This window comes from Syngnathus floridae, chromosome 5 (genome assembly GCF_059516105.1).
Source record: "Syngnathus floridae isolate MCC-2025c chromosome 5, RoL_Sflo_1.0, whole genome shotgun sequence".
Lineage (NCBI taxonomy): Eukaryota > Metazoa > Chordata > Actinopteri > Syngnathiformes > Syngnathidae > Syngnathus > Syngnathus floridae.
In genome coordinates this window covers 19,810,899-19,838,820 of record NC_142417.1, presented here as the reverse complement: position 1 = coordinate 19,838,820, position 27,922 = coordinate 19,810,899, and the positions used below count along the sequence as shown (strand labels likewise).

General features: G+C 41.1%; 2 protein-coding genes across 5 annotated transcripts in view; both read left to right on the top strand.

Annotated features, from left to right (window-relative positions):
• pias2 (protein inhibitor of activated STAT, 2) overlaps positions 1-27,922 on the top strand; it is a 136,340-nt gene that overhangs the window by 93,225 nt on the left and 15,193 nt on the right. For 2 of the 4 annotated variants that reach the window (XM_088375766.1, XM_088375767.1), the window contains exons 11-13: positions 15,766-15,952; positions 16,087-16,226; positions 16,297-16,331. In XM_088375766.1, coding sequence (XP_088231892.1) covers positions 15,766-15,952; positions 16,087-16,226; positions 16,297-16,331 — 362 coding nt within the window. Of the gene's footprint in view, positions 1-15,765; positions 15,953-16,086; positions 16,262-16,296; positions 16,332-27,922 lie in introns of all 4 variants that reach the window. The other 2 variants (XM_088375768.1, XM_088375769.1) reach the window with 1 other exon arrangement.
• LOC148398484 (uncharacterized) lies at positions 1,080-10,169 on the top strand. The gene is made up of 2 exons (XM_088375771.1): positions 1,080-7,471; positions 7,914-10,169. Exon 1 carries the CDS (start codon positions 4,252-4,254, stop codon positions 5,230-5,232), a length of 981 nt encoding a protein of 326 aa, XP_088231897.1. The 5' UTR covers positions 1,080-4,251; the 3' UTR covers positions 5,233-7,471; positions 7,914-10,169.

Below are 27,922 nucleotides of genomic sequence, written 5' to 3'. Positions count from 1 at the left end.
ACTTGTAAATATGTAACTATAGCCTTTGCTGTCTGCAGATAGGTGGATGATGTAAAGGAGAATCTGTTGTCAAGTGCACTACCAGAAAAATTAAAGATTAAAATAAAAATAAATTAAATACAAATGAACAATTTTATGAAAGTTGAATGATTTTTTTATTAGATGTATTAAGTTAGTTTTATTATTGTTATTGTTGTATTAATGAGAAGGGTGATATTCGTGTTTCGACTGCAGTAGACAGGCCAGGTTGCATCATGTCAGATTTTTAATCCAAATTAAATCATTCTCCATTTTATCTTTTTTATTTCAACTTCATACACAAGAAAATACTTCATGATCACAAAATAATAATCCATAATCTTTTTCTTGTTTCCGATCAGTGTGAGTGGGCGGCGGGGACGTGTAGTAGTGTGTAGAGTGAGTACAAAATAGACAGCTCTCACCAGTTGTCTGTTTTTTTGTTTTTTTTTTGCCTTTCCCTGTGCAGCGTCACTTGCAGCGTCTCTGATTTTAGCGTCACCTTAGTCCTGAGTGTGTGGACATTTGAATGAGGAAGTGTCTGTGTCACTGATTATCTTGCAAACGGACAATTGTGTGCACGTGAACTGGGAAGGGACGGAGGAGACGCGCTCGCAAACGATCACGAGCGCTGGCTCACGAGCGCTGGCTCACGAGCGCTGGCTCACGAGCGCTGGCTCACGAGCGCTGGCTCACGAGCGCTGGCTCACGAGCGCTGGCTCACGAGCGCTGGCTCACGAGCGCTGGCTCACGAGCGCTGGCTCACGAGCGCTGGCTCACGAGCGCTGGCTCACGAGCGCTGGCTCACGAGCGCTGGCTCACGAGCGCTGGCTCACGAGCGCTGGCTCACGAGCGCTGGCTCACGAGCGCTGGCTCACGAGCGCTGGCTCACGAGCGCTGGCTCACGAGCGCTGGCTCACGAGCGCTGGCTCACGAGCGCTGGCTCACGAGCGCTGGCTCACGAGCGCTGGCTCACGAGCGCTGGCTCACGAGCGCTGGCTCACGAGCGCTGGCTCACGAGCGCTGGCTCACGAGCGCTGGCTCACGAGCGCTGGCTCACGAGCGCTGGCTCACGAGCGCGTTCCCGTTAAGACGAGTTTCATTTCTGTGGCTCGGTCTGGGGCGCGCAGTGCAATGACAGTGCCAGCGGGCCACTTATTATTGATTTTACAGGGATGAGAATCTTCCGCGGATCCGCGGATTTCCGTGTTTTTTTCCGTCGGGAGTATAATTTTCGTGAATCGTGTAGATCCGTTGATAAAATTGTTTATATATGGGGGGTGGGGGGCTGGCAGCAGTATTGCGACAACAGCCGCGTTTTTTTCGGCAGCATTTTGGCGCTACCTATTTGCATTTGCCTACCCATTTGCCTAATTCGCTAAAGTTTTAGCCAGCATGGCGAAGGTTTTAGAGAAAAAAGACAAGGATCGTGCCAGGGAAATAGACAAGTCGAACGGGATCAGGAACTGCTTCAGATGGGCATGGCTCGAGAGCTGCGTCATCTTACAACTCGAAACACAAAGACGCTCTTTAAGCAGTGCGACAGTGAGTGCCCGCCGCGCTGCGGTTGCGCGATCGGTCTAAATTAAGCTCCCTGCGCACTGAGGTCCACTTGAATTTTGGAAAGTACATCAGGATTTTAAAAATATTTTCTAAATTTCAGCGACGGCTCAGTCACAAGATCAGCGTGGTGCAGTTGCGCGGTCGGCAACGCGCTACAGTTGCGTGTTCAGCAGTGCGCTGCAGTTGCGCTGCAGTTGCGCGATCGGACAAAAATGCGCAAATGAAAAAATGCTTAAAAACGTCTTGGAACGGATTAACATTTTTTTCCATTATTTGTAATGGGTAAAATAGATTCGGAATTTGACCGATTCGCTTCTCGAACCGAGCCTTGACTGTATTATATTCACCTTGGTGGCCCACCAAGCAGGAATATTTTTTTAACTGTTGAAATTGAGTGATGAAATTAATGGTTTTGGGGTTGTTATCCTGCCAAAATCCAGGAATTTCCAGGGAGCTTTGCCCCCATACGGCCCCCAGACCCCGGCTACTTTTAAGTGTTTTTTTTTCATTTGCCATTCTCATCCCTGATTTTATGACACAATGCTTCGGGCCAGTTTAAAGCCCGCATTTGGCCACATTTGGCCCGCGGGCCTGACTGGCTTAGTAGCAGTCTATTATCTTAGTCATGCTACCAGTATCACAATCAAGGCTAATGTCAGCTTGTTTTGGAATTCCTTACTTTAAGGGCTATACAAATCAATTTTATTATCAACTCTTGATTTGATTGAGCGTTTGTGTGCTCCAAAAATCAAACTTAAAACAGCTTCTTTCTCCAGGCTGTTAGGGCCCTGAACTCGCTACCCCCTTCTGCGTAGCGTGCGGCACTGTTGCGCTATTTTCGGGAATGTCTGCTGTACGCGCACTTGCTCCTTTTTTTTCTGCTCCTCTTATTTATTTATTTATTGTTGTGTTATTTATTCATTATTTATTCAGCACGCTTTTGTTATACTTGTTTACTTGTTTGTCTGTTGTGAGCCATGTCTTGTCACCGTGGGATAGGGGGGAATGAAATTTCGGTTTCTTTGTGTGTCTTTGGCATGTGGAGAAATTGACAATAAAGCTGACTTTGACTTTGACTTAAAATCAAATATATAGTGTTAGCGTTGATAGATTATTTTCAAGTCAAGTCAAGTCAAGTTTGATTGTATGATTATGTTGGAATGCAATCGAAGTTGTTTTGTTTCCCTCAATGTCGTAAAACACCCCCTGCTCTGATTTTACCAGAGGCCAGGGGTTCACCAAACCTGTCCACTCTCACCCCCACCCTGTTTTCTCTCAATAAATACTCTCTTGCAAGAATCCAAAGTCAGACTTCTTTCGAACATTGCTGTATGCACAGTGACGAACGATTTCTCCTCTTGCAAGTGCTCAAAGGGCATACTGTCTCCCATGTGGTCTTTGCAAATAAGTTAGAGTGAGCACCACTCTAACATACAGTGCTTAGGAGCAGTCTATTATGAGTAAATCATGCTACGAGTATCACCATCAAGGTTAATGTCAGCTTGTTAGACTTTTTCACACTGCATTTGTCGCGAACGGACAGATGACGAGGCTCTGCTGCTCAGCATACCCATATTTGTTAGTGCTGACATGGCACTATACCAGGACGTAAATACTTACATATGGTTTGGATGAGAAGCAGACCACATCTTGACAAGATGTATCTTCAACTGGTGTCAAAGAAAGCTCTGAATTTTCTTACATTATGGAGGAGGAGTCTAGCAGCTGGAAAAAAAATAGCTGGGTAGCAACTTCCATCCATCCATCCATCCATCCATCCATCCATCCATCCATCCATCCATCCATCCATCCATCCATCCATCCAACAGAGTCCGAATTACAGCTGACGCTGCACCGATACGCCTGTCATTCTCACACTCCATCCTGCCCTTGCTCGTGAACAAGACCCCAAGATACTTGAACTCCTTCACTTGGGGCAGGATCTCATTCCCGATCCGGAGAGGGCATTCCACCCTTTTCCAACTGAAGACCATGCACTCAGATTTGGAGGTGCTGATCCTCATCCTGACCGCTTCACACTCGGCTGCGAACCGATCACGGCTTGAAGACGCCAACACCACTACGTCGTCTGCAAAAAGCAGAGATGCAATGCTGAGGTCTCCAAACCCGACACAACACATCGGCTGCGCCTAGAAATTATGTCCATAAAAGTTATGAACACAATCGGTGACAAAGGGCAGCCTTGGCGGAGTCCAACCCTGACTGGAAACGAGTCCGACTTACTGCAGTAAATGCGGATCAAACTCTGGCAGCGATGATACAGGAACCGAACCGCCCTTAGCAGTTGGTTCGGCACCCCGTACTCCCGAAGCACCCTCCACAGAAATTCCTGAGGGACATGGTCGAACGCCTTCTCCAAGTGCACAAAACACATGTGGACTGGTTGAGCAAACTTCCATGCACCCTCGAGGATTCTGCCGAGGGTATAGAGCTGGTCCACTGTTCCACGGCCAGGACGAAAACCACACTGATACTCCTGAATCTGAGATTCGACCTCCCGACGGACCGTCCTCTCCAGCACCCCTGAATAGACCTTACCAGGGTGGCTGAGGAGTGTGATTCCTCTGTAGTTGGAACACACCCTCCGATCCCCCTTTGTAAAGAGGGGAACCACCACCCCAGTCTGCCAATCCAGAGGCACCGTCCCCGATGTCCACGCAATGTTTTAGAGGCGTGTCAGCTAGGACAGCCCCACAACATTCAGAGCCTTTAAGAACTCTGGGCAGATCTCCCCACCCTGGATATCTTGCCTCCGAGGAGTTTTTTAACTACCTCAGTGACTTCAACTCCAGAGATTGGACAGTCCACCTCAGAGTCTCCAGGCCCTGCTTCTACAATGGAAAGCGTGTCGATGGAATTGAGGAGGTCTTTGACGTATTCTCCCCACCGACTCACGATGTCCCGAGTCGGGGTCCGCAGCATGCCCTCTCCACCGTAAACAGTGTTGACGGTCCACTGCTTCCCCCTCCTGAGACGCCAGATGGTGGACCAGAATTTCCTCGAAGCCTTCTGGAGGTCATTCTCTGTGACCTTGCCAAACTCCTCCCACGCCCTGGTTTTTGCCTCAGCAACTGCCGAAGCCACGTTCCGCTTAGTTATCCAGTACGTGTCGGCGGCCTCCGGAGTCCCACAGGCCAAAACAGCGCGATAGGACTCCTTCTTCAGCTTGATGGCATCTCTTACCGCCGGTGTCCACCAGCGGGTTCGGGGGTTGCTGCCAGGACAGGCACCGTTACGGCCACAGCTCCGGTCGGCTGCCTCAACAATGGAGGCACCTTGAGCATGGTCTACCCGGACTCAATGTCCCCCGCCTCCTCCGCGATGTGGGAAAAGCTCTGCCGGAGATGGGAGTTGAAGCTCTTCCTGACAGGGGATTCTGCCAGATGTTCCCAGAAGGCCGTACGTTTGGGTCTGCTAGGTCGAACTGGCATCTTCCCCCACCATCGGAGCAACCCACCACGAGGTTGTAATCAGTTGTCAGCTCTGCCCCTCTCCTCACCCGAGTGTCCAAAACATGCGGCCGCAAATCCGATGACACGACTCCAAAGTCAATCATCGAACTGCGGCCTAGAGTGTCCTGGTGCCAAGTGCATGGACACCCTTATGTTTGAACATGGTGTTCATTATTGACAATCCGTGTTGAGCCCAGAAGTTCAATAATAGAACACCGCTCAAGTTCAGATCGGGGGGGGGTTCCTCCCAATCACGCCCTTCCACGTCTCACTGTCGTTGCCCACGTGAGCATTGAAGTCACCCAGTAGAACGATGGCATCACCAGAAGGAGCGCTCTCCAGCACTTCTTCCATGGACCCCAAAAAGGGTGGGTACTCTGAGCTGCCGTTAGGTGCATAGACACAAACAACAGTCAGAACCCGTTCCCCCACCTGAAGGCGGAGGGAGGCTACCCTCTCGTTCACCGGGGTGAACCCCAACGTGCAGGTGCCCAGCCGGGGGGCAATAAGTATACCCACACCTGCTTGACGCCTGTCACCGTGGGCAAGTCCAGAGTGGATGAGAGTCCAGCCCCTTTCGATAGGACGTACCAGAACCCAAACTGTGTGTGGAAGCAAGTCCGACTATGTCTAGTCGGAACCTTTCTGCCTCGCACACCAGCTCAGGCTCTTTTCCAGCCAGAGAGGTGACGTTCCATGTCCCAAGAGCCAGCTTCTGCAGCCGGGGATTGGACAGCCAAGGTCCCCCACCTTTCGCCGCCGCCCAGCTCACTTTGCACCCTTTGGTGCCCTTTGGCCCCTCCCACAGGTGGTGACCCCATGGGAAGGGGGATCCACGTTTCCTTTTCGGGCTGTGCCCAGCCGGGCCCCGTGGGCGAAGGCCCGGCCACCAGACACTCGCCTTCGAGCTCCACCTCCAGGCCTGGCTCCAGAGGGGGTCCCGGTGACCCGCGTCCGGGCGAGGGAAAACGAAGTCCATTTATTTTACTCATCATAAGGGGCTTCTGTGAGCCGTGTTTTGTCTGGCCCCTCACCTAGGACCCTTTTGCCATGGGTGACCCTGCCAGGGCCATGAAGCCCCAGACAACATTGCTCCGAGGATCATCGGCATACGCAAACTCCTCCATCACGATAAGGTGACTACTCACGGAGGAAAGACCTGCTAGTTAATCAGAATCAGCTTTAATGACCATGTTTGTGCATGACAAAAAGGAAATTTGACTCCGGTTGATCTCAGCCTCTGTACAACATTTAAGTGACTGACAACATTCAGGTAGCTAACAACATTTAAGTGACGAAAGCAGGATGTTATTGCACAGTGATCACTCTGAGTCTCTATGAGTGGCGTGAGTTCATCAGAGGGACAGCCTGGTGGAAGAAGCTGTGTCTGTGTCTGCTGGTTTTGGCGTACAGCGCACTGTAACGCCGTCCGGAGGGGAGAAGTTTGAACAGACTGTGTCCTGGTGAGAAGAATCTGCAGAGGTGTTACTTGCACGTTTCCTGGTCCTGGACAGGTACAAGTCTTGGATAGATGGGAGGTTCGTCCCGATTAGTTTTTCCGCAGACCTGATTGTCCATTGCAGTCTGTGCTTGTCTTGTTTGGTGGCCGATCCAAACCAGACAGTGATGGAGGTGCAGAGGATAGACTGGATGATAGCAATGTAGAAGGTTTTCAGCGGCTCCTGTGGTCATCAATTAATCATTCACTCCTGTGATGGCAGGCTTCTTGGCCACCGGTATGATGACTCATGAGAGCCCATAATCTTAACATAATCTTACTACCACTAGAAATTTTGTGTTGGTGAAAATCCAAAATCCATATCCTCATTAGAGAACATAAACTTGACATCAGTGGTTTTTGAAAGACCTGGTTAAAAGTAAATATTTTTACTACTAAATGAGACCTCTCCTCCAAACTTTGTCTGCTGCATGTCCTCGCACAAAAGGCTGTATCTCTTGTTTCCCCAATCTGCTCACAAACCTTGCCCTCACTATCACAAAACCTTGAAAATATTTGAAGTTCTTGGTATGCAATCCACAGCATTCTTGCTGTTTTATCTTAGTTATTAACTATCCCTCCTGGGTGGCGGGCCGAAGCTCGCTAGAGGCTTTCGTTAGTGAAATGATTAATCTGGTTGTAGGGAGGATGTGATATTTTGATATGATCTACATAGATTTTATATTAACACATTTGTGATTGTTGGGAGCTGTTTTTTGGTCATCGTTTTATGAAAATCAATGTTTGATTGCGAAACGCAACAGGCTCTGCTGCAAAGGGGTCCTTGCTGCAGAACCAATCAAAAGTCGTAAAAACGTCACGTGACTTGATGTCTCCCAATGGCATTCCTCCAACTCAGGAACTCGGAAGTAAATATTGCCTCCGCTCTATTGACAACAATGGACTTTGTTCGCACTTGGTAAGTTATTGTTTAATATAAATTCGTATTGAAAATGGCTAAGGATAGCCCCGAGGCTAAGAATGTGCAGTGTGAAAAACCCTAAAATGTGATGTTATGAGTCATCAGCAGTTTATATGCAGTCAATTTTGGCTTCAGAGATTATACATGGCTAATTTACGTTACTGAGAGTAGCTACAGTAACTCCTGGTTTTGCCTTACCGTCTTTCTCAGAAAGTAATCTAACATAAACATTAGTCAAACTACCCTAACCCAATGCTAATAATAGTTGTTTCACATTCTTGCTGGGTGTTACACTAGCATGTTTATTGGTAACACAATAACAACATTACCATTTGTAATTAACAGTGTTCAGACAGTCCAAACACACACACGTCTGTGTTTGGTAGAATGTTTGATTTGCAGGTGCAGCTCCTCTTCATACATTGTGGTTTTTTTGCAGGAGCAGTACACAAGTTCCAGGATTCCGACTGGGGCTGAAGGAAGTGACATCCAGTCAATCACAAATAAGTCTTCATTGATAACTAACTTTATGTACTGTAGTTGCAATGCTTCAAAATGTGTTGGTGGTTTTTCTGTCCCCCCAGATGCTCAACCTTGGACGACACTACAGATATCTTCTAGGTCTAATCTAATCTAACCTAGCCTGAGGGGTCTATCGTAATCTTACAAGATCAAAGATTGAGCTAGACACCCCTGCACTGTAGTTAGTTACACATCACAAAATCAACATTCTGTTGATTCCTGTCTATTCCAGCCTAGATCTGACCTTGACTCATACATGCTGTGCCCATGTTACAGGATTAAGATGCTGTGTCCATGTTACAGGATTAATACACATCTCTCACACTCATATTGATAGCTTTCTCCTGAAGAGAAAAACCAGGGCAAATTTCACGGCCGGTCCAGTAAAATAAAATGCAGTAATCATGTGTCATATGTTTAGAGTGTATTTGGTACGAACCTTTTGCGGTCTTTGTCATTTTATCTTCCTCTTGCGGGCAGCCTCTATGTTCCGTGTGTTTGCAAATTGCACGTAGCATTCTCTGTGGTAACCTGCATTAGCTAGCACATCTGGAATCGGGCTGTTAACTGTTAAATTGAATGTTTTAACAGCAAATTGTGCTATTGCACTCTCTGGGACATCTAAATTAATAAATTTGATCCAACTTGTCTCTGCAAATGGAATTATTTTAGTGGGCTCTTTACATGAATTGCACACATGCATCCATCTTCAATCTCTACCACTGTAAATACCTAAATAAATAAATAAATCCGCCACCTAGTAACGTTACAAGCACTAACGTTAATATCACGTTAACGTTAGCCATCTAGGTTAATTGCAAGCAAGCTCGGTAACATCAGTATAGCTGAATACAGTTTGCGAAATACAAGGGGAAATATGCCAGGGTTCAACTATCTTAGTAAAATTTAATGAAAACACTACACAAGTTGGATCATAGTCTTGAAAGTTTCATTAGAATTGTATTTACTATCTTCCAATGCAACATAGACAGCAAAATGCATCTTGTTTACATTTTGGGGGGTCCTAAATCCCCGTCTGCCAATTGTCATTGGTTTATCAGCTACAGGTGTCCAACGATATGCATGAGAAAACATTTCATTAAAATGTAAGATTGTGAAAAGGGATGACCAAAAATTAGCTCCCAACAAATTGTTTTTGACTTAATATGATAACTGGATATCACACACAAAGAATTGTGTACTCCCTCGATGCAGATCAATCAAGTTCATTTAAATCGTGTTCGGCCCGCCGTCTATTCGGCCTTACTTTGGATTTTTAGATGAATTTTCTGAATTTGTGGCTGACATGCTGACCCTATCAGTTAATATTACTAATTATATGTAAATTTAGTATTCATATGAATTCCCCCTCTGAACTATTTAAGTCCCTATCACACTGTGGTAGGATATTTGCATGTTTGCAAAGGTAGCGTCGTATTCTTGTCAGTGTTTGTTTTCGGTTGCCAATGTTCATGAAACTATCGTCAGATGTCCTTTTTGTTGCCACAATGGAATTTAGAAAATGTTTAATTTTTGTTGCAAAAACAAAATCGACTAAAACTGTGGACAAGCATTTGTGGAATATTTGGTGACCTAGAACACATACATTTGCGAGCTTTGATCTAAAGAATTTTTCACCACTAAGTGGGACAGGGGCTTTACTTTTCAAACAATTTTCAGGCAACTAACAGATGCCGTAACACATAAAAATGGTAATGCTTTAGATTTGGTCCTAACCTAAGGCTTAGCAACCTCAAATGTTATGGTATTACTGTATTGTACTGCTATGTATGGTCTGTATGACACTGCTATCTCTTACCATTGCAGTACCTCTACTTACGAACACCTACACTTACAAACTTTTTGAGATACGAACCAGAGCCTCGCAATTTCTTTGCGTCTTCTTACGAATCAATTTTCGACTTCTGAACCGCGTTATAGCGAACACTGTATCACTAAGGTCAATCCTATTCTATCTGCTATTAACGCAGAACATCTTGCCCCAATTAATGTAATGCTCTCTGGTCTTCCCATGTCTAGTATTATTTAAATAAATATATTACAATATAAATATAAATGATTAATTATAAATATGATTAAATGTATCTATATTTATATGCGGATGCTCTTTACAACGAACGTCTTTAGCTTCAGGCCGATTATGATCTTCTCACAATGGCTAAGGTGTAATCACATCACTCACAATTGTGGTCGCCTTGCAGGTGAGATGGGAGGTGTAAATGTCCTTCATGGAGGAGAGTGAAGCACCAATAATCTTACCAGCCGTGTTCACTATTTTGAATGTCAACCAGAAGATTCTGGCCAATATCCTAGCCACAAGGTTGCAGCAATCACTGTCCACGCTAATCTCAACTGACCAGACTGTGTTTATGGCTGGACCCAACTTCTTGCTCAACACAAGGTGTCTCTTGGTGGTAATTTCTTTGGACGCAAAGAAGGGGTTTGACAGTGTTAAATGGAGGTACTTGTTTGTTTTGGCAATGTTTTTTCAAAGTGATTTTATCACGTGGATTAGATTGCTTTATGACTTTCCAATTGTGTGTATAATCACGCACAGTGTGAGATCTTCTTTTGCCCTCCACGTGGTACCAGACAAGGCTGCCCCCTTTCACCCCTTTTATTCGAGTTCGCTGTTGAACCGCTGGCCATTTGTTTTCAAATTGAGGATAGGGTTGAGGGAATTGTATGACATGACAATACCCATGGTGGTCCGTTACTGATGTATTTATCAAATCCCTCCTCATCTGTCCCAACAGTCAGACATTCTTACATAATTTGGCAAATGTTCCGGTTACAAATTGAAATTTAGCATGTGAACTTGTTAGAATAGGCCTCTTTGGCACATGTGATTAGCTAGGTACCTTGAGCTATGCCGTTATATCGCTGTAACCCTTCTCTTGCTTTATTAGCTTCCTCTTCTCTATGACACTCTTTGCACATATGTAGAAGTCGCTCTCAGTTAAGACTACAAGGTCACACACATTATCACACAAGCTAGACAGAGTCGCCTCCTTGCAGGAAGGCGGCCCAGAGTAGCAAGAACCTTGGCGTTGGGAGTTAGACCTTCTTCCACATCTCGCAGAAAGGGCTCTACAGCTGTGCATCGATCATTCTGGCATACATTAAATAGTCAAACTGTGAAGGCCGCCTCTTGGTAATCACTGTTAGCATATCGAGCATTAAAGATAAAGAACTGGGAACCTAACAAACTTCTCCCACTTAATCATCTATTTAATATGTCCTCTGCACACGCCACGGGAGTTTCGATACCTGTGTGTGTTCGTTACTCCATAATATGACAACCTCTTCAACATGAATTTCCGTCCACTAATGGACAGTGCCTTGCCAAGATTCATTTTATTGAATCGATTAAAAACATTGAAATTACCTAAAAGCAAACTGCAAGAGAAATCTGCTCAACAATACCCTGTGTGTTAGAGGCCTAGTCCTGAAACCTGCCACACTAACGAGATTAAACACCTTCAGACGGACATGTAGTGTACAAATAAGGGACTTGGATGGTCAAGAGAAGAGCACATTAGTTTGCCACTCTTCCATTTTATGAACAACCAATGAAGGTAACTACAACCGCATAATGTTACTGATTTGAGGTCGTGACTTCCAAAAATAAGCATTTATGGTGGCACTGCTTGAGCTTAGATCATGAATGTACAGTAAACATTATACATTACACCGCATTACAATGTACACATTTCTTGAAAATTAGTTTGCTACCAGATCGTTTGAATATTGTTTTTCTCTTTAGTGTTGTTGTTTTTTTTGTCTTTATTTTCAGTAGTTAACAAAATTCTGATGTTGACGAATAAGAAATACCGTATTTTCCGGACTATAAGTCGCTCCGGAGTATAAGTCGCACCAGCCATAAAATGCCCCAAAAAGTGAAAAAAAACATATATAAGTCGCTCCGGAGTATAAGTCGCATTTTGGGGGCAATTTATTCGACAAAATCCCACACCAAAAACAGTCATGAACGAGCAACAACAGGCTAAACGATAGCAACAACAGGCTAAACGATAGGTATGTTAACGTGACAAACACAAACAAAGAGCTGAGAACGGGCCTGACGTAACATAGAGTGATTAAGGACAACTATTACATAAATAACATGTTTATAAAACCATCAGTGTCACTCCAATTCATTAAATAGCAACAACAGGCTAAACGATAGGTATGCTAACGTGACAAACTCAAACAAAGAGCTGAGAACGGGCCTGACGTAACATATAGAGTGATTAAGGACAACTATTACATGAATAACATGTTTATAAAACCATCGGTGTCACTCAAATTCATTAAATAGCAACAACAGGCTAAACGATAGGTATGCTAACGTGACAAACTCAAACAAAGAGCTGAGAACGGGCCTGACGTAACATATAGAGTGATTAAGGACAACTATTACATGAATAACATGTTTATAAAACCATCGGTGTCACTCCAATTCATTAAATAGCAACAACAGGCTAAACGATAGGTATGCTAACGTGACAAACACAAACAAAGAGCTGAGAACGGGCCTGACGTAACATATAGAGTGATTAAGGACAACTATTACATGAATAACATGTTTATAAAACCATCGGTGTGACTTCAATTCATTAAATCCATCGATCGTTCTTTGTCAACAATGGGTGCGCACGGCTGAGGGCGCTTGCATTTCAAAATATTCCACAGGCTCATATAACGATAGATAAACTATATTTCAAATAACTATAATACAAGCCAATAATATTATCAAACCATCCGTGCATTTTAATTCCATTAAATCCATCGATCAAATTCCTCGTCCTTTGTCAACATCGCCGCGCGTGCGCCCTGACGTCAGCCTCATCTTTATTCCACAGATCTAGTCTATAACAATATTGTAGCGTTAACAAAGTACAAGGATAGACGTGGGTTTGGTAAACAGCTCTTTATTAAACAAAACAAACTTCCAAGCGTGTGGCGGCGTGGACTTCCAGACAGACCAGGCGTGCGTAATGGCCATGTCCGAGCCCCGCGCACCGTTCGCGGACAACCACTCGGCCGAGCGCCGGCCCCCGACTCAGTAGAGTAGGACCGGGCGTGCGTAAAAGCCATAATAGTTTTTCAAACCTTCTATGTCACTCCAAATCCTTAATTCCTTCAAACTCTTTGTCCTCCGTGTCACTTAGAAATGATCACCGCTAATGATGCCGGTGTTGTCCTTGTGTGGGCACGTTTGTATGTAAACAACCGCCGCGCCGCGCTACTGACGTCACTTGAAATAGTAATCCATTGGTACACCACGGTTCTCCAAACTTTCTTTCTGCTGCTCGATTACTGTTTTCAGCTGCATATTTTACAACTTGAAGTTTGTAACCTGCAAAATATGAGTTTCTTTTTGGTGCCATTTTTCTTAAGCCCACCCAGTTGATGAGTCACGGCCAACGGTGAAATTTAGAGCGTCCTCATCCAGTTTCGTCATAAAATATAATTTTTTTTGGTTGTTTTATCAAAGTCAAAGTCTGCTTTATCGTTGATTTTTTTTTTTATATAATATGACACGCAAAGAGATTGAAATTACGTTTCCACTATCCCTTGGTGAGATAGTACACATATGCATACAAGCAACACAAAAAAAAAACAAGAAGGCACAAACAATGAAGAAATAAGAGTGTTGAATAAATGATAAATAAACAAATAATAATAAATAATAATAATAAATATAATAGGAGCAAAAATGGAGCAAGTGTACATACAGCAGACAGTGGACTTGAATATGGTGCTTTAAAGTGTTAATTGCTTTATTTGATGTTTTCTCTATTTTTGATGTTTTGAATATGTTCAAGATAAAGATATAAAAGCATGTGAAGTGATCAACTATACTAAAAATAACATGGGAAGTGGTCAACTATACTTGTAAGTGATGTCTTAATGATCAAGTAAAAATTTGTGAAAAAAAAAACATATAAGTCGCTCCTGAGTATAAGTCGCCCCCCCACCCAAACTATGAAAAAAACCGCGAGTTATAGTCCGGAAATTACGGGACTTGTGATATAATTTTCAGTCTTGTTGCCTATCTTTGTCCGCCCTCTTTCACTAAAGCCTTGCAATTAAACAGTCATGTGTAAACTTTCTATAACAAAATGGACAGCATCGAGCCTACGAGGTAAAATGTATTAGTTGTCTCTACCACTATCTATACATATTTAGATTTTTTGTTCTCAAGACAATGAGTTTCACATACAACCGAGAGCATTTTGCCATAAATGATGGCAGCATGCCAGGGACTGAGCTGTACAGTTTGTTCTCAGTTTGAACGAGTGGCAATTGGGGGTTGCTGTTGCACTTCCTCTTGATGTGCTGCAACTCTGTATGTCTCTGAGCTGTACGGAAATATCTAAATACAAGCATGTACTGTTACACCTGTCAAGTGCTTTCTGAAGCATGCCTGTCAATTTTTTCCAAAAATAAAGAGAAGTCACATGACATAGGTTAAATATTTCATTGTGTAGGTCCTTGGTTTGTGATTGAAAAATACTACCATTCGCACCGACATTCCACGAACCATTACCAGCGTTCATGGCAATTGGGGGTTGCTGTTACACTTCGTCTTGATGTGCTGCAACTCTGTATGTCTCTGAGCCTTACGGAAAGATCTAAATACAAGCACATACTGTTACACCCGTTAAGTCCTTTCTGAAGCATGCCTGTCAGTTTTTTTCATAAAATAAATACAAGTCACATGACATAGGTTAAATATTTCATTGTGTAGGTCCTTGGTTTGTGAGTGAAAAATACTAGTAGGTAGTATATAAATACCGTATTTTCCGGACTCTAAGGCACACTGGACTATAAGGCGCACCTTCAATAAATGGCCCATTTTAAAACTTTGTCCATAGATTGGGCGCACCATTAATGCATACATTTTCTGAGACAGTCCTGTATAGGGGCCGACCATTCGCACCGACATTCCACGAACCATTACCATTGTGAATGAACTTGTAAATATGTAAATATGTCCTTTACTATATCCTTTGCAGATAGGTTGATATTGCAAATGAGAATCTGTTGTCAATTGCACTACCAGAAAAGTTAAATATTAAAATAATAACACATTAAAATTTTATGAAAGTTGAGTGAATTTTTTTATTAGATGTATTAAGTTTGTTTTATTGTTGTTATTGTTGTATGAATAAGAAGGGTGATAATGGTGTTTGTGACTGCAGTAAACAGGCCAGGTTTCATCATGTCAGATTTTTAATCCAAATCAAATCATTCTCCATTTTATCTTTTTTATTTCAACTTCAGACGCAACAAATTACTTTATAATCACAAAATAATGATCCATAGTCTTTTTGATTCATGATTCATAGTCTTCAGCGGGCCACTTATGATTGATTTTATGACACAATGCTTGGGGCCAGTTTAAATTTAGAATTTGGTCCATATATAAGGCGCACCGGACTATAGACTATTTCTTCGCTTTTAAGAAAATTTGAGGTTTTTAGGTGCGCCTTATAGTCCGGAAAATATGGTAATTGAGCATGCTTTTTTTTGTCCTGCATTACAACAAAGTGTTTATAGGCAGCTGCAAGACAGGTCATTGTGGACTTTTCAACACGAACTGTAATTTTTACTACTCACTGTCACAATGCACCCAAAATGGGATACCAAACCACTTTTGAGTCCCATATCAGTCATGATTTTAAAGATGCACATTGAAATAAGTTAAAGGCTTACATGTGGTTGTTTGTTATTTTTAGCCTCAACTCCTTTGCGACAATCTTTGGTGGCTCCACATTCTGCTTACGCCTGCCCCACCAAGAAGGCAGATGTCATTGATTTGACTCTGGAAAGCTCCTCCTCTGATGATGAAGACAAGAGTACAGATCCTCCTCTTAAGAAACGCTGTGTTTACATTTCTAAAAACGAGGACATGCATCCAAAGGGGTTTGTTACAGCACAAAATACTGCCTCTGTGAACCTGATTCATTTCATATATATCAATTCTGATAGTTTGATGTAATTGTAATTTTCTACTGGTTTTTAATTACCTGCATTGACCTGTGACTGTATCCTTGCAGAGTATTGACCTATCAGCCTTCCAATATACACATGTCAACTGTTCAGGCCTTGGACCCATCATATTTGACCTCTACACTTGCTGATTATGCAATACCCTTTCAGCCATCAACCTTCGCTACCATCCCCACAGAACTGCAGAGTGAGTCTACTACATCTGGGCTCCGGTGTTAAACTGTAAGTAATCTCATTATTTTGTCTCCTTTGTGTAGGCCTGGATTTGTTTTTAATTCAAGCAGATCCTCAGGTATGTTAATGTCACATGCTGGCCGTTAACTTCAACAATCACAGATAAGTGGTCTATGTTGTGTATAGTATATACAGTAGTTCTGGAAAAAGATTGTCCAAACTCTAACACACTTATGATGAAATATCATTTAGGCCTTAACACTCTTCCAAGTAAATATGATTAAATCTCATTAACTTGCACGAAGGAAAAACATAATTTTTTCTCTCTTGCTCTTGCTCTCTCTCTCTCTCTAGCTTGAGCTCCCTCTCTCTCGCTCTCTCACTATCTATATCTTTGTCTCTATTTGTATCTCTATCGGTAGCTCTCTATATATCTTTCTTTCTATCTCTTTCTATCCCTGTCTCTCCCTCACTCTCTGTCTCCATCTTTCTTTCTCTCTGTATCTCTCGCTGTATCTTGATCTCTCTTCATCTCTCTCTGTCTATATATCTATCTGTATCTCGCTATATATCACTATCTCTCTCTAGCTTTCTCCTCTATCTCCCTCTCTCTCTCTCTAGCTATCTCTATCCATCTCTATTTCTCTCTCTTTCTATCCTCTCTATCTCTTTCTATCTCTCTGTCTCTCTCTCGCTGTCTTTCTCTCTACCTCGCTGTCTCTGTATCTCTCTCTCTCTCTCTCTCTCTCTCTCTCTCTCTCTGTCTATTGCTATCTGTATCTTTATCTGTATCACTATATATTGCTATCTCTATCTTTCTCTTGCTGTATCTCTTTGTCTCTATTTCTGTCTAGCTTCCTCTCTCTAGCTATCGCTATACATCTCTATATAACTTTCTATCTCTTTGTCTCTTTCTATATCTGTCTCTAGCTATCTCTATCTCAGTTTCTTTCTATCACTACCTTTCTCTTTACCTCTCTGCTCTCTCTGTATATCTCAGTCTATGTATCGCTACTCTCTATGTATCTCTTATCTCTCTTGTTCGCGCTCACTCTATCTTCTCTCTCGTTCTCGCTCTCTCTCTCTTTCGCTCGCTCCGTTTTGTTAGACCAATTAAAGGAATGGTAAACTAAGAACGGTTCATTCTTCACTAACTAGCCCAGTTAGTTGTTTTATCAGAAAATAAAAACTGTTACCATTTTCTATTTTATCCATTTATTTTGGAGAATTAATGTAACAACAAATGCCTTTAAAAACACCCATTTTCTATTTTATCCATTCATTTTGGAGAATTAATGAAACAACAAATGCCTTTAAAAACACCCACTATTAATGACAAATAGGGCCACAAACCCTTGGTTGATGATGTCAGGAAGGAAGGAAGAAATCACAATTTCCCCATTGGAAATCATTGTAAAAACTATCAGACTAGTTTTGTCGTGAAATCCATCCATCTATCCATTTTCTATACTGCTTGTCCCCACGGGCGTGCTGGAGCCTATTCCAGCAGTCATCGGGCAGTAGGTGGGGGACACCCTGAACCGGTTGCCAGCCAATTGCACGGCACTGTAGTGAAATCATTCAACTAGAAAATGCAATTTCTGGAGAAATTGCGTGTGAAGGCGAAGACTTTGAATAACTTCTTGGGGAATGATGACGAATGATGTTGAAACGAGTTGAATTACTTGAGAAATAAAGAAAACAGGTGAAAAACGGAATTTCTGAGAATTTGGTGGAATTTCGGAATTTTGGAGAATTTGGTGGAATTTAAATCTGAAAATGTGGAATTTGTGGTAAGTGGGAATTTGGGGAATAGGTAGGAAAAAGATGAAGAGTTGAAAATTGGAATGGGTTGAATCGGTTTAAAAATGTAGAAAATAGAGTAGAAAAAACACATTTTTGGAGAATTTGGATGAATTTCAAGCTTGAAAATTTTGAATTTTTTGTAAGGGGAAGTTGTGGAATAGGTAGGCAAAAGATGAATACTTGAAAGTTGGAATGGGTTGAATCGGTAGAGAAATGTAGAAAAGAGAGTTGAATAACAAAATTTTGAAAAATTTGGTTGAATTTCAAATTTGGAATTTTTGGTAAATGGGAAGTTGTGGAATAGGTAGGCAACAGATGAACAGTTGAAAGTTGGAATGGGTTGAATCGGTTGAACAACGTAAAAAATTAGAGTAGAAAACCAAAATGCTAAGTGGGAAGTTGTGGAATAGGTAGAAAAAAGATGAACAGTTGAAAGTTGGAATGGGTTTTATTGGTTGAAAAATGTAGAAATTAGAAGTGAAAAACTAAATTTTGTGAAATTTTGCAAAATTTTGTCCAAATTTTAAAAGTGAAAACGTGAAATTTTTGAATTTGGCAAGTTTGGGAATGTCCCCAATGTGATTTGAATGTGTTGAAATAAGTGAATTTCAAACTGGAACAACAAAAATGTGAAATGTTGAATCTGCCATTAAGAATGAATGGGGAAAAAATTGCCATAAAATTGTGAATTTTGTGAAAACGGAAAATTTTTTGAACGAGAAAAATGTAAGCAACCGTGTCATGAATATTTGGAATAAGTGAAAAGTGGAACGGAGTGAATCGGTTGAAGTATGTGGAAGTAGTTAACGGACAAAAAAGTGAGCGGAATAAGTAGAATGATAATAATAACTAGAAAATGCAATTTCTGGAGAAATTGCGTGTGAAGGCGAATACTTTGAATCACTTCTTGGGGAATGATGCCGAATGATGTTGAAATTAGTTGAATTTCTTGAGAAATGTGGAAAATAGAAGTGTAATACAAAATTTTAGTGAATTTGGTTGAATTTCAAATTTGAAAGTTTGGAATTTTTGGTAAGTGGGAGATTTTGGAATAGGTAGGCAAAAGATGAACAGTTGAAAGTTGGAACGGGTTGAAACGGTTAAATAATGTAGAAGTTAGAGCAAATCTTGAATCCCCATAGAGAATGAGTGGGAATTAAAAGAAAAAACAATTGCGCCAAAATTTTTTGAAATTTGGAACAAAACGATAAAAAACGGCTTCAGGAGGTTCACTTTTGGGGTTAAAATGTTGAAACGGGTTCAATCGGACAATAAATGCAAAAGTTAGCGCCTAATGTAGCTATTTAGGGCAGTTAATGTTGAAATAAGGTCACTTCCGGTTTGATTTGGGTCACTTCCGGTCTATTTGGGTCACTTCCGGTTTGATAAGAGGCACTTCCGGTCTAGCTGAGGTCACTTCCGGTTTATTTGGGGTCACTTCCAGTTTAAAAAGGTCACTTCCGGTTTAAAAAGGTCACTTCCGGTTTGATTTGGGGTCACTTCCAGTTTACTTGAGGTCACTTCCGGTTCATTTGGGGTCACTTCCGGTTTGATTTGGGTCACTTCCGGTCTATTTGGGTCACTTCCGGTTTGATTAGAGGCACTTCCGGTCTAGCTGAGGTCACTTCCGGTTTATTTGGGGTCACTTCCGGTTTAAAAAGGTCACTTCCGGTTTAAAAAGGTCACTTCCGGTTTGATTTGGGGTCACTTCCGGTTTACCTGAGGTCACTTCCTGTTTACCTAAGGTCACTTCCGGTTCGATTTGGGGCACTTCCGGTTCATTCTAGGTTCATTGGGAGCACTTCAGGGTCAATCCAAGATGGCCGCCACACTGGAAGTGGGGGTCAAGGGTTGAATTTTGTAAGCATAGTGGAAGTGGGGGTGAAGGGGGTGAATATGGTAAGCATGAGGTGACCAAAGTGAATAAAGTTGGAATGGGTTGAATCGGTTGAAAAATGTAGAAATTAGAGTAGAAAAACCAAATTTTGTAGAATTTGGTTGAATTTCAAAATTGAAAATTTGGAAATTTTGGTAAGTGGGAAGGTGTGGAATAGGTAGGCAAAAGATGAACAGTTGAAAGTTGGAATGGGTTGAATCGGTTGAAAAACGTAGAAGTTAGAGTAAAAAAACGAAATTTTGGAGAATTTGGTTGAATTTCAAATTTGAAATTTCAGAATTTTTGGTAGGTGAGAAGTTGTGGAATAGGCAGGCAAAAGATGAACAGTTGAAAGTTGGAATGGGTTGAATCGGTTGAAAAATGTAGAAATTAGAGTAGAAAAACGAAATTACGAAGAATTTGGTTGAATTTCAAATTTGAAAATTTGGAATTTTTTGTAAGTGGGAAGTTGTGGAATAGGTAGGCAAAAGATGAACAGTTGGAAGTTGGAACGGGTTGAATCGGTCGAAAAATGTAGAAATTAGAGGTGAAAAACGAATTTCGTGAAATTTTGTCGGAATTTTTAACGTGAAAACGTGAAATTTTTGAATTTGGGAATTTTGGGAATGTCGAGAATCATTCCGAATGTGGTTTGAATGTGCTGAATGAGGTGAATTTAAAAGGGGAATGACGTAAATGTGAAATGTCGAATCTGCCATTGAGAATGAATGGGGAAAAATTTGTCGTAAATTCGCGAATTTTGCGAAATCGGAAAATTTTCGGAACGAGAAAAATGGAAGCGCTCATCTCGTGAATATTTGGAATACGTCAAAAGTGGAACGGAGTGAATCGGATGAATTATGTGGAAGAAGAAGCGGGACAAAAAAGTGGCGGGAATAAAATAGAAGAATAATAATAACTAGAAAATGCAATTTCTGGAGAAATTGCGTGTGAAGGCGAATACTTTGAATCACTTCTTGGGGAATGATGCCGAATGATGTTGAAATTAGTTGAATTTCTTGAGAAATGTGGAAAATAGAAGTGTAATACAAAATTTTAGTGAATTTGGTTGAATTTCAAATTTGAAAGTTTGGAATTTTTGGTAAGTGGGAGATTTTGGAATAGGTAGGCAAAAGATGAACAGTTGAAAGTTGGAACGGGTTGAAACGGTTAAATAATGTAGAAGTTAGAGCAAATCTTGAATCCCCATAGAGAATGAGTGGGAATTAAAAGAAAAAACAATTGCGCCAAAATTTTTTGAAATTTGGAACAAAACGATAAAAAACGGCTTCAGGAGGTTCACTTTTGGGGTTAAAATGTTGAAACGGGTTCAATCGGACAATAAATGCAAAAGTTAGCGCCTAATGTAGCTATTTAGGGCAGTTAATGTTGAAATAAGGTCACTTCCGGTTTGATTTGGGTCACTTCCGGTCTATTTGGGTCACTTCCGGTTTGATAAGAGGCACTTCCGGTCTAGCTGAGGTCACTTCCGGTTTATTTGGGGTCACTTCCGGTTTAAAAAGGTCACTTCCGGTTTAAAAAGGTCACTTCCGGTTTGATTTGGGGTCACTTCCGGTTTACTTGAGGTCACTTCCGGTTCATTTGGGGTCACTTCCGGTTTTATTTGGGTCACTTCCGGTCTATTTGGGTCACTTCCGGTTTGATAAGAGGCACTTCCGGTCTAGCTGAGGTCACTTCCGGTTTATTTGGGGTCACTTCCGGTTTAAAAAGGTCACTTCCGGTTTAAAAAGGTCACTTCCGGTTTGATTTGGGGTCACTTCCGGTTTTATTTGGGTCACTTCCGGTCTATTTGGGTCACTTCCGGTTTGATAAGAGGCACTTCCGGTCTTGCTGAGGTCACTTCCGGTTTATTTGGGGTCACTTCCGGTTTAAAAAGGTCACTTCCGGTTTAAAAAGGTCACTTCCGGTTTGATTTGGGGTCACTTCCGGTTTACCTGGGGTCACTTCCGGTTCATTTGGGGTCACTTCCGGTTTGATTTGGGTCACTTCCGGTTTGATTTGGGGTCACTTCCGGTTTACCTGAGGTCACTTCCTGTTTACCTAAGGTCACTTCCGGTTCGAATTGGGGCACTTCCGGTTCATTCTAGGTTCATTGGGAGCACTTCAGGGTCAATCCAAGATGGCCGCCACACTGGAAGTGGGGGTCAAGGGTTGAATTGTGTAAGCATAGTGGAAGTGGGGGTGAAGGGGTGAATATGGTAAGGATGAAGTGACCAAAGTGAATAAAGTTGGAATGGGTTGAATCGGTTGAAAAATGTAGAATTTAGAGTGAAAAAATTTTGTAGAATTTGGTGTGAATTTCAAAATAAAATTTTGGGAAATTTTGGTAAGTGGGAAGGTGTGGAATAGGTAGGCAAAAGATGAACAGTTGAAAGTTGGAATGGGTTGAATCGGTCAAAGAATGTAGAAATTAGAGGTGAAAAACCAAATTTTGTGAAATTTTGTCGAAATTTTTAACGTGAAAACGTGAAATTTTTGAATTTGGGAATTTTGGGAATGTCGAGAATCATTCCGAATGTGATTTGAATGTGCTGAATGAGGTGAATTTAAAAGGGGAATGACGTAAATGTGAAATGTCGAATCTGCCATTGAGAATGAATGGGGAAAAATTTGTCGTAAATTCGCGAATTTTGCGAAATCGGAAAATTTTCGGAACGAGAAAAATGGAAGCGCTCATCTCGTGAATATTTGGAATACGTCAAAAGTGGAACGGAGTGAATCGGATGAATTATGTGGAAGAAGAAGCGGGACAAAAAAGTGGCGGGAATAAAATAGAATAATAATAATAATAATAATAATAATAATAATAGAGAATGGTGTAGAATAACATATGTGTGAAGGCCATCGCCTTCACACAATAACTAGAAAATGCAATTTCTGGAGAAATTGCGTGTGAAGGCGAATACTTTGAATCACTTCTTGGGGAATGATGCCGAATGATGTTGAAATGAGTTGAATTTCTTGAGAAATGTGGAAAATAGAAGTGTACTACAGAATTTTGGTGAATTTGGTTGAATTTCAAATTTGAAAGTTTGGAATTTTTGGTAAGTGGGAGATTGTGGAATAGGTAGGCAAAAGATGAACAGTTGAAAGTTGGAACGGGTTGAAACGGTTAAATAATGTAGAAGTTAGAGCAAATCTTGAATCCCCATAGAGAATGAGTGGGAATTAAAAGAAAAAACAATTGCGCCAAAATTTTTTGAAATTTGGAACAAAACGATAAAAAACGGCTTCAGGAGGTTCACTTTTGGGGTTAAAATGTTGAAACGGGTTCAATCGGACAATAAATGCAAAAGTTAGCGCCTAATGTAGCTATTTAGGGCAGTTAATGTTGAAATAAGGTCACTTCCGGTTTGATTTGGGTCACTTCCGGTCTATTTGGGTCACTTCCGGTTTGATAAGAGGCACTTCCGGTCTAGCTGAGGTCACTTCCGGTTTATTTGGGGTCACTTCCGGTTTAAAAAGGTCACTTCCGGTTTAAAAAGGTCACTTCCGGTTTGATTTGGGGTCACTTCCGGTTTACTTGAGGTCACTTCCGGTTCATTTGGGGTCACTTCCGGTTTGATTTGGGTCACTTCCGGTCTATTTGGGTCACTTCCGGTTTATTTGGGGTCACTTCCGGGTTAATAAGGTCACTTCCGGTTTAAAAAGGTCACTTCCGGTTTGATTTAGGGTCACTTCCGGTTTACCTGGGGTCACTTCCGGTTCATTTGGGGTCACTTCCGGTTTGATTTGGGTCACTTCCGGTTTGATTTGGGGTCACTTCCGGTTTACCTGAGGTCACTTCCTGTTTACCTAAGGTCACTTCCGGTTCGAATTGGGGCACTTCCGGTTCATTCTAGGTTCATTGGGAGCACTTCAGGGTCAATCCAAGATGGCCGCCACACTGGAAGTGGGGGTCAAGGGTTGAATTGTGTAAGCATAGTGGAAGTGGGGGTGAAGGGGTGAATATGGTAAGGATGAAGTGACCAAAGTGAATAAAGTTGGAATGGGTTGAATTGGTTGAAAAATGTAGAATTTAGAGTGAAAAAATGAAATTTTGTAGAATTTGGTGTGAATTTCAAAATAAAATTTTGGGAAATTTTGGTAAGTGGGAAGGTGTGGAATAGGTAGGCAAAAGATGAACAGTTGAAAGTTGGAATGGGTTGAATCGGTCAAAGAATGTAGAAATTAGAGGTGAAAAACCAAATTTTGTGAAATTTTGTCGAAATTTTTAACGTGAAAACGTGAAATTTTTGAATTTGGGAATTTTGGGAATGTCGAGAATCATTCCGAATGGGGTTTGAATGTGCTGAATGAGGTGAATTTAAAAGGGGAATGACGTAAATGTGAAATGTCGAATCTGCCATTGAGAATGAATGGGGAAAAATTTGTCGTAAATTCGCGAATTTTGCGAAATCGGAAAATTTTCGGAACGAGAAAAATGGAAGCGCTCATCTCGTGAATATTTGGAATACGTCAAAAGTGGAACGGAGTGAATCGGATGAATTATGTGGAAGAAGAAGCGGGACAAAAAAGTGGCGGGAATAAAATAGAATAATAATAATAATAATAATAATAATAATAATAGAGAATGGTGTAGAATAACATATGTGTGAAGGCCATCGCCTTCACACAATAATAATAGAGAATGGTGTAGAATAACATATGTGTGAAGGCCATCGCCTTCACACAATAATAATAATAGAGAATGGTGTAGAATAACATATGTGTGAAGGCCATCGCCTTCACACAACTAGAATTTGCAATTCCTGAAGAAATTGCGTGTGAAGGTGAAGAGGTTGAATAAATACTTGGGGAATGCTGCAGAATGATGTTGAAAATAGTTGAATCAGTTGAAAAATGTAGAAATTACAAGGGAAAAAGGAAATTTGGGAAAATTGGGTGTGAATTTCAAAATCGAAAATTTGGAATTTTGGGTAAGTAGGAAGTTGTGGAATAGGTAGGAAAATGATGAACAGTTGAAAGGTGGAATGGGTTGAATAAGTTGAAAAATGTAGAAACTAGAGTAGAAAAACAAAATTGTAGAGAATTTTTGGTAAGTGGGAAGTTGTGGAATAGGAAGGCAAAAGATGAACAGTTGAAAGTTGGAATGAGTTGAATCGGTTAAAAAATGTAGAAGTTAGAGCAAATCTTGAATCCTAATAGAGAATGAATGGGAATTAAAAGAAAAAAAAATTGCACCAAAATTTTTTGAAATTTGGAGCAAAAGGAAAAAAAACGGCTTCAGGAGGTTCACTTTTGGGGTTAAAATGTTGAAACGGGTTTAATCGGGCAAAATTTACAAAAGTTAGTGCAAATGTATGTATTTAGGGCACTTAATGTTGAAATATGGTCATTTCCGGTTTGATTTGGGTCACTTCCGGTCTATTTGGGTCACTTCCGGTTTGATATGAGGCACTTCCGGTCTAGCTGAGGTTACTTCCGGTTTATTTGGGGTCACTTCCGGTTTTAAAAGGTCACTTCCGGTTTAAAAAGGTCACTTCCGGTTTGATTTGGGGTCACTTCCGGTTTGATTTGGGGTCACTTCCGGTTTACCTGAGGTCACTTCCGGTTCATTTGGGGTCAATTCCGGTTTGATTTGGGGCACTTCCGGTTCATTCCGAGTTCATTGGGGCACTTCAGGGTCAATCCAAGATGGCCGCCACCCTGGAAGTGGGGGTCAAGGGTTGAATTGTGGAAGTGGGGGTGAAGGGGGTGAATACGGTAAGCATAAGGTGAACAAAGTGAATAAAGTTGGAATGGGTTGAATCGGTTGAAAAATGTAGAAATTAAAAGGGAAAAACTAAATTTTGGGAAAATTTGGTGTGAATTTCAAAATTGAAAATTTGGAAATTTTGGTAAGTGGGAAGGTGTGGAATAGGTAGGCAAAAGATGAACAGTTGAAAGTTGGAACGAGTTGAATCGGTGGAAAAATGTAGAAATTAGAAGTGAAAAACTAAATTTTGTGAAATTTTGCAAAATTTTGTGCAAATTTTAAAAGTGAAAACGTGAAATTTTTGAATTTGGCAAGTTTGGGAATGTCCCCAATGTGATTTGAATGTGTTGAAATAAGTGAATTTCAAACTGGAACAACAAAAATGTGAAATGTTGAATCTGCCATTAAGAATGAATGGGGAAAAAAATGCCACAAAATCGTGAATTTTGTGAAAACGGAAAAGTTTTTGAACGAAAAAAATGTAAGCACCCATGTCATGAATATTTGGAATCAGTGAAAAGTGGAACGGAGTGAATCGGTTGAAGTATGTGGAAGTAGTTAACGGACAAAAAAGTGAGCGGAATAAGTAGAATAATAATAATAATAACTAGAATTTGCAATTCCTGAAGAAATTGCGTGTGAAGGTGAAGAGGTTGAATAAATACTTGGGGAATGCTGCAGAATGATGTTGAAAAGAGTTGAATCGGTTGAAAAATGTAGAAATTACAAGGGAAAAAGGAAATTTGGGAAAATTGGGTGTGAATTTCAAAATTGAAAATTTGGAATTTTGGGTAAGTGGGAATTGTGGAATAGGTAGGAAAATGATGAACAGTTGAAAGGTGGAATGGCTTGAATAAGTTGAAAAATGTAGAAATTAGAGTAGAAAAACAAAATTGTAGAGAATTTTTGGTAAGTGGGAAGTTGTGGAATAGGAAGGCAAAAGATGAACATTTGGAAGTTGGAACGAATTGAATCGGTTAAAAAATGTAGAAGTTAGAGGGAATCTTGAATCCTAATAGAGAATGAATGGGAATTAAAAGAAAAAAAATTGCACCAAAATTTTTTGAAATTTGGAACAAAAGGAAAAAAAATGGCTTCAGGAAGTTCAATTTTGGGGTTAAAATGTTGAAACGGGTTTAATCGGGCAAAATTTGCAAAAGTTAGCGCAAATGTAGGTATTTAGGGCACTTAATGTTGAAATATTGTCACTTCCGGTTTGATTTGGGTCACTTCCGGTCTATTTGGGTCACTTCCGGTTTGATAAGAGGCACTTCCGGTCTAGCTGAGGTCACTTCCGGTTTATTTGGGGTCACTTCCGGTTCAAAAAGGTCACTTCCGGTTTAAAAAGGTCACTTCCGGTTTGATTTGGGGTCACTTCCGGTTTACCTGAGGTCACTTCCGGTTCATTTGGGGTCACTTCCGGTTTGATTTGGGGCACTTCCAGTTCATTCCGGGTTCATTGGGGCACTTCAGGGTCAATCCAAGATGGCCGCCACTCTGGAAGTGGGGGTCAAGGGTTGAATTGTGGAAGTGGGGGTGAAGGGGGTGAATATGGTAAGCATAAGGTGAACAAAGTGAATAAAGTTGGAATGGGTTGAATCGGTTGAAAAATGTATAAATTAGAAGGGAAAAACTAAATTTTTGGAAAATTTGGTGTGAATTTCAAAATTGAAAATTTGGAAATTTTGGTAAGTGGGAAGGTGTGGAATAGGTAGGCAAAAGATGAACAGTTGAAAGTTGGAACGAGTTGAATCAGTGGAAAAATGTAGAAATTAGAAGTGAAAAACTAAATTTTGTGAAATTTTGCAAAATTTTGTGCAAATTTTAAAAGTGAAAACGTGAAATTTTTGAATTTGGCAAGTTTGGGAATGTCCCCAATGTGATTCGAATGTGTTGAAATAAGTGAATTTCAAACTGGAACAACAAAAATGTGAAATGTTGAATCTGCCATTAAGAATGAATGGGGAAAAAAATGCCACAAAATCGTGAATTTTGTGAAAACGGAAAATTTTTTGAACGAAAAAAATGTAAGCACCCATGTCATGAATATTTGGAATAAGTGAAAAGTGGAACGGAGTGAATCGGTTGAAGTATGTGGAAGTAGTTAACGGACAAAAAAGTGAGCGGAATAAGTAGAATAATAATAATAATAACTAGAATTTGCAATTCCTGAAGAAATTGCGTGTGAAGGTGAAGAGGTTGAATAAATACTTGGGGAATGCTGCAGAATGATGTTGAAAAGAGTTTAATCGGTTGAAAAATGTAGAAATTACAAGGGAAAAAGGAAATTTGGGAAAATTGGGTGTGA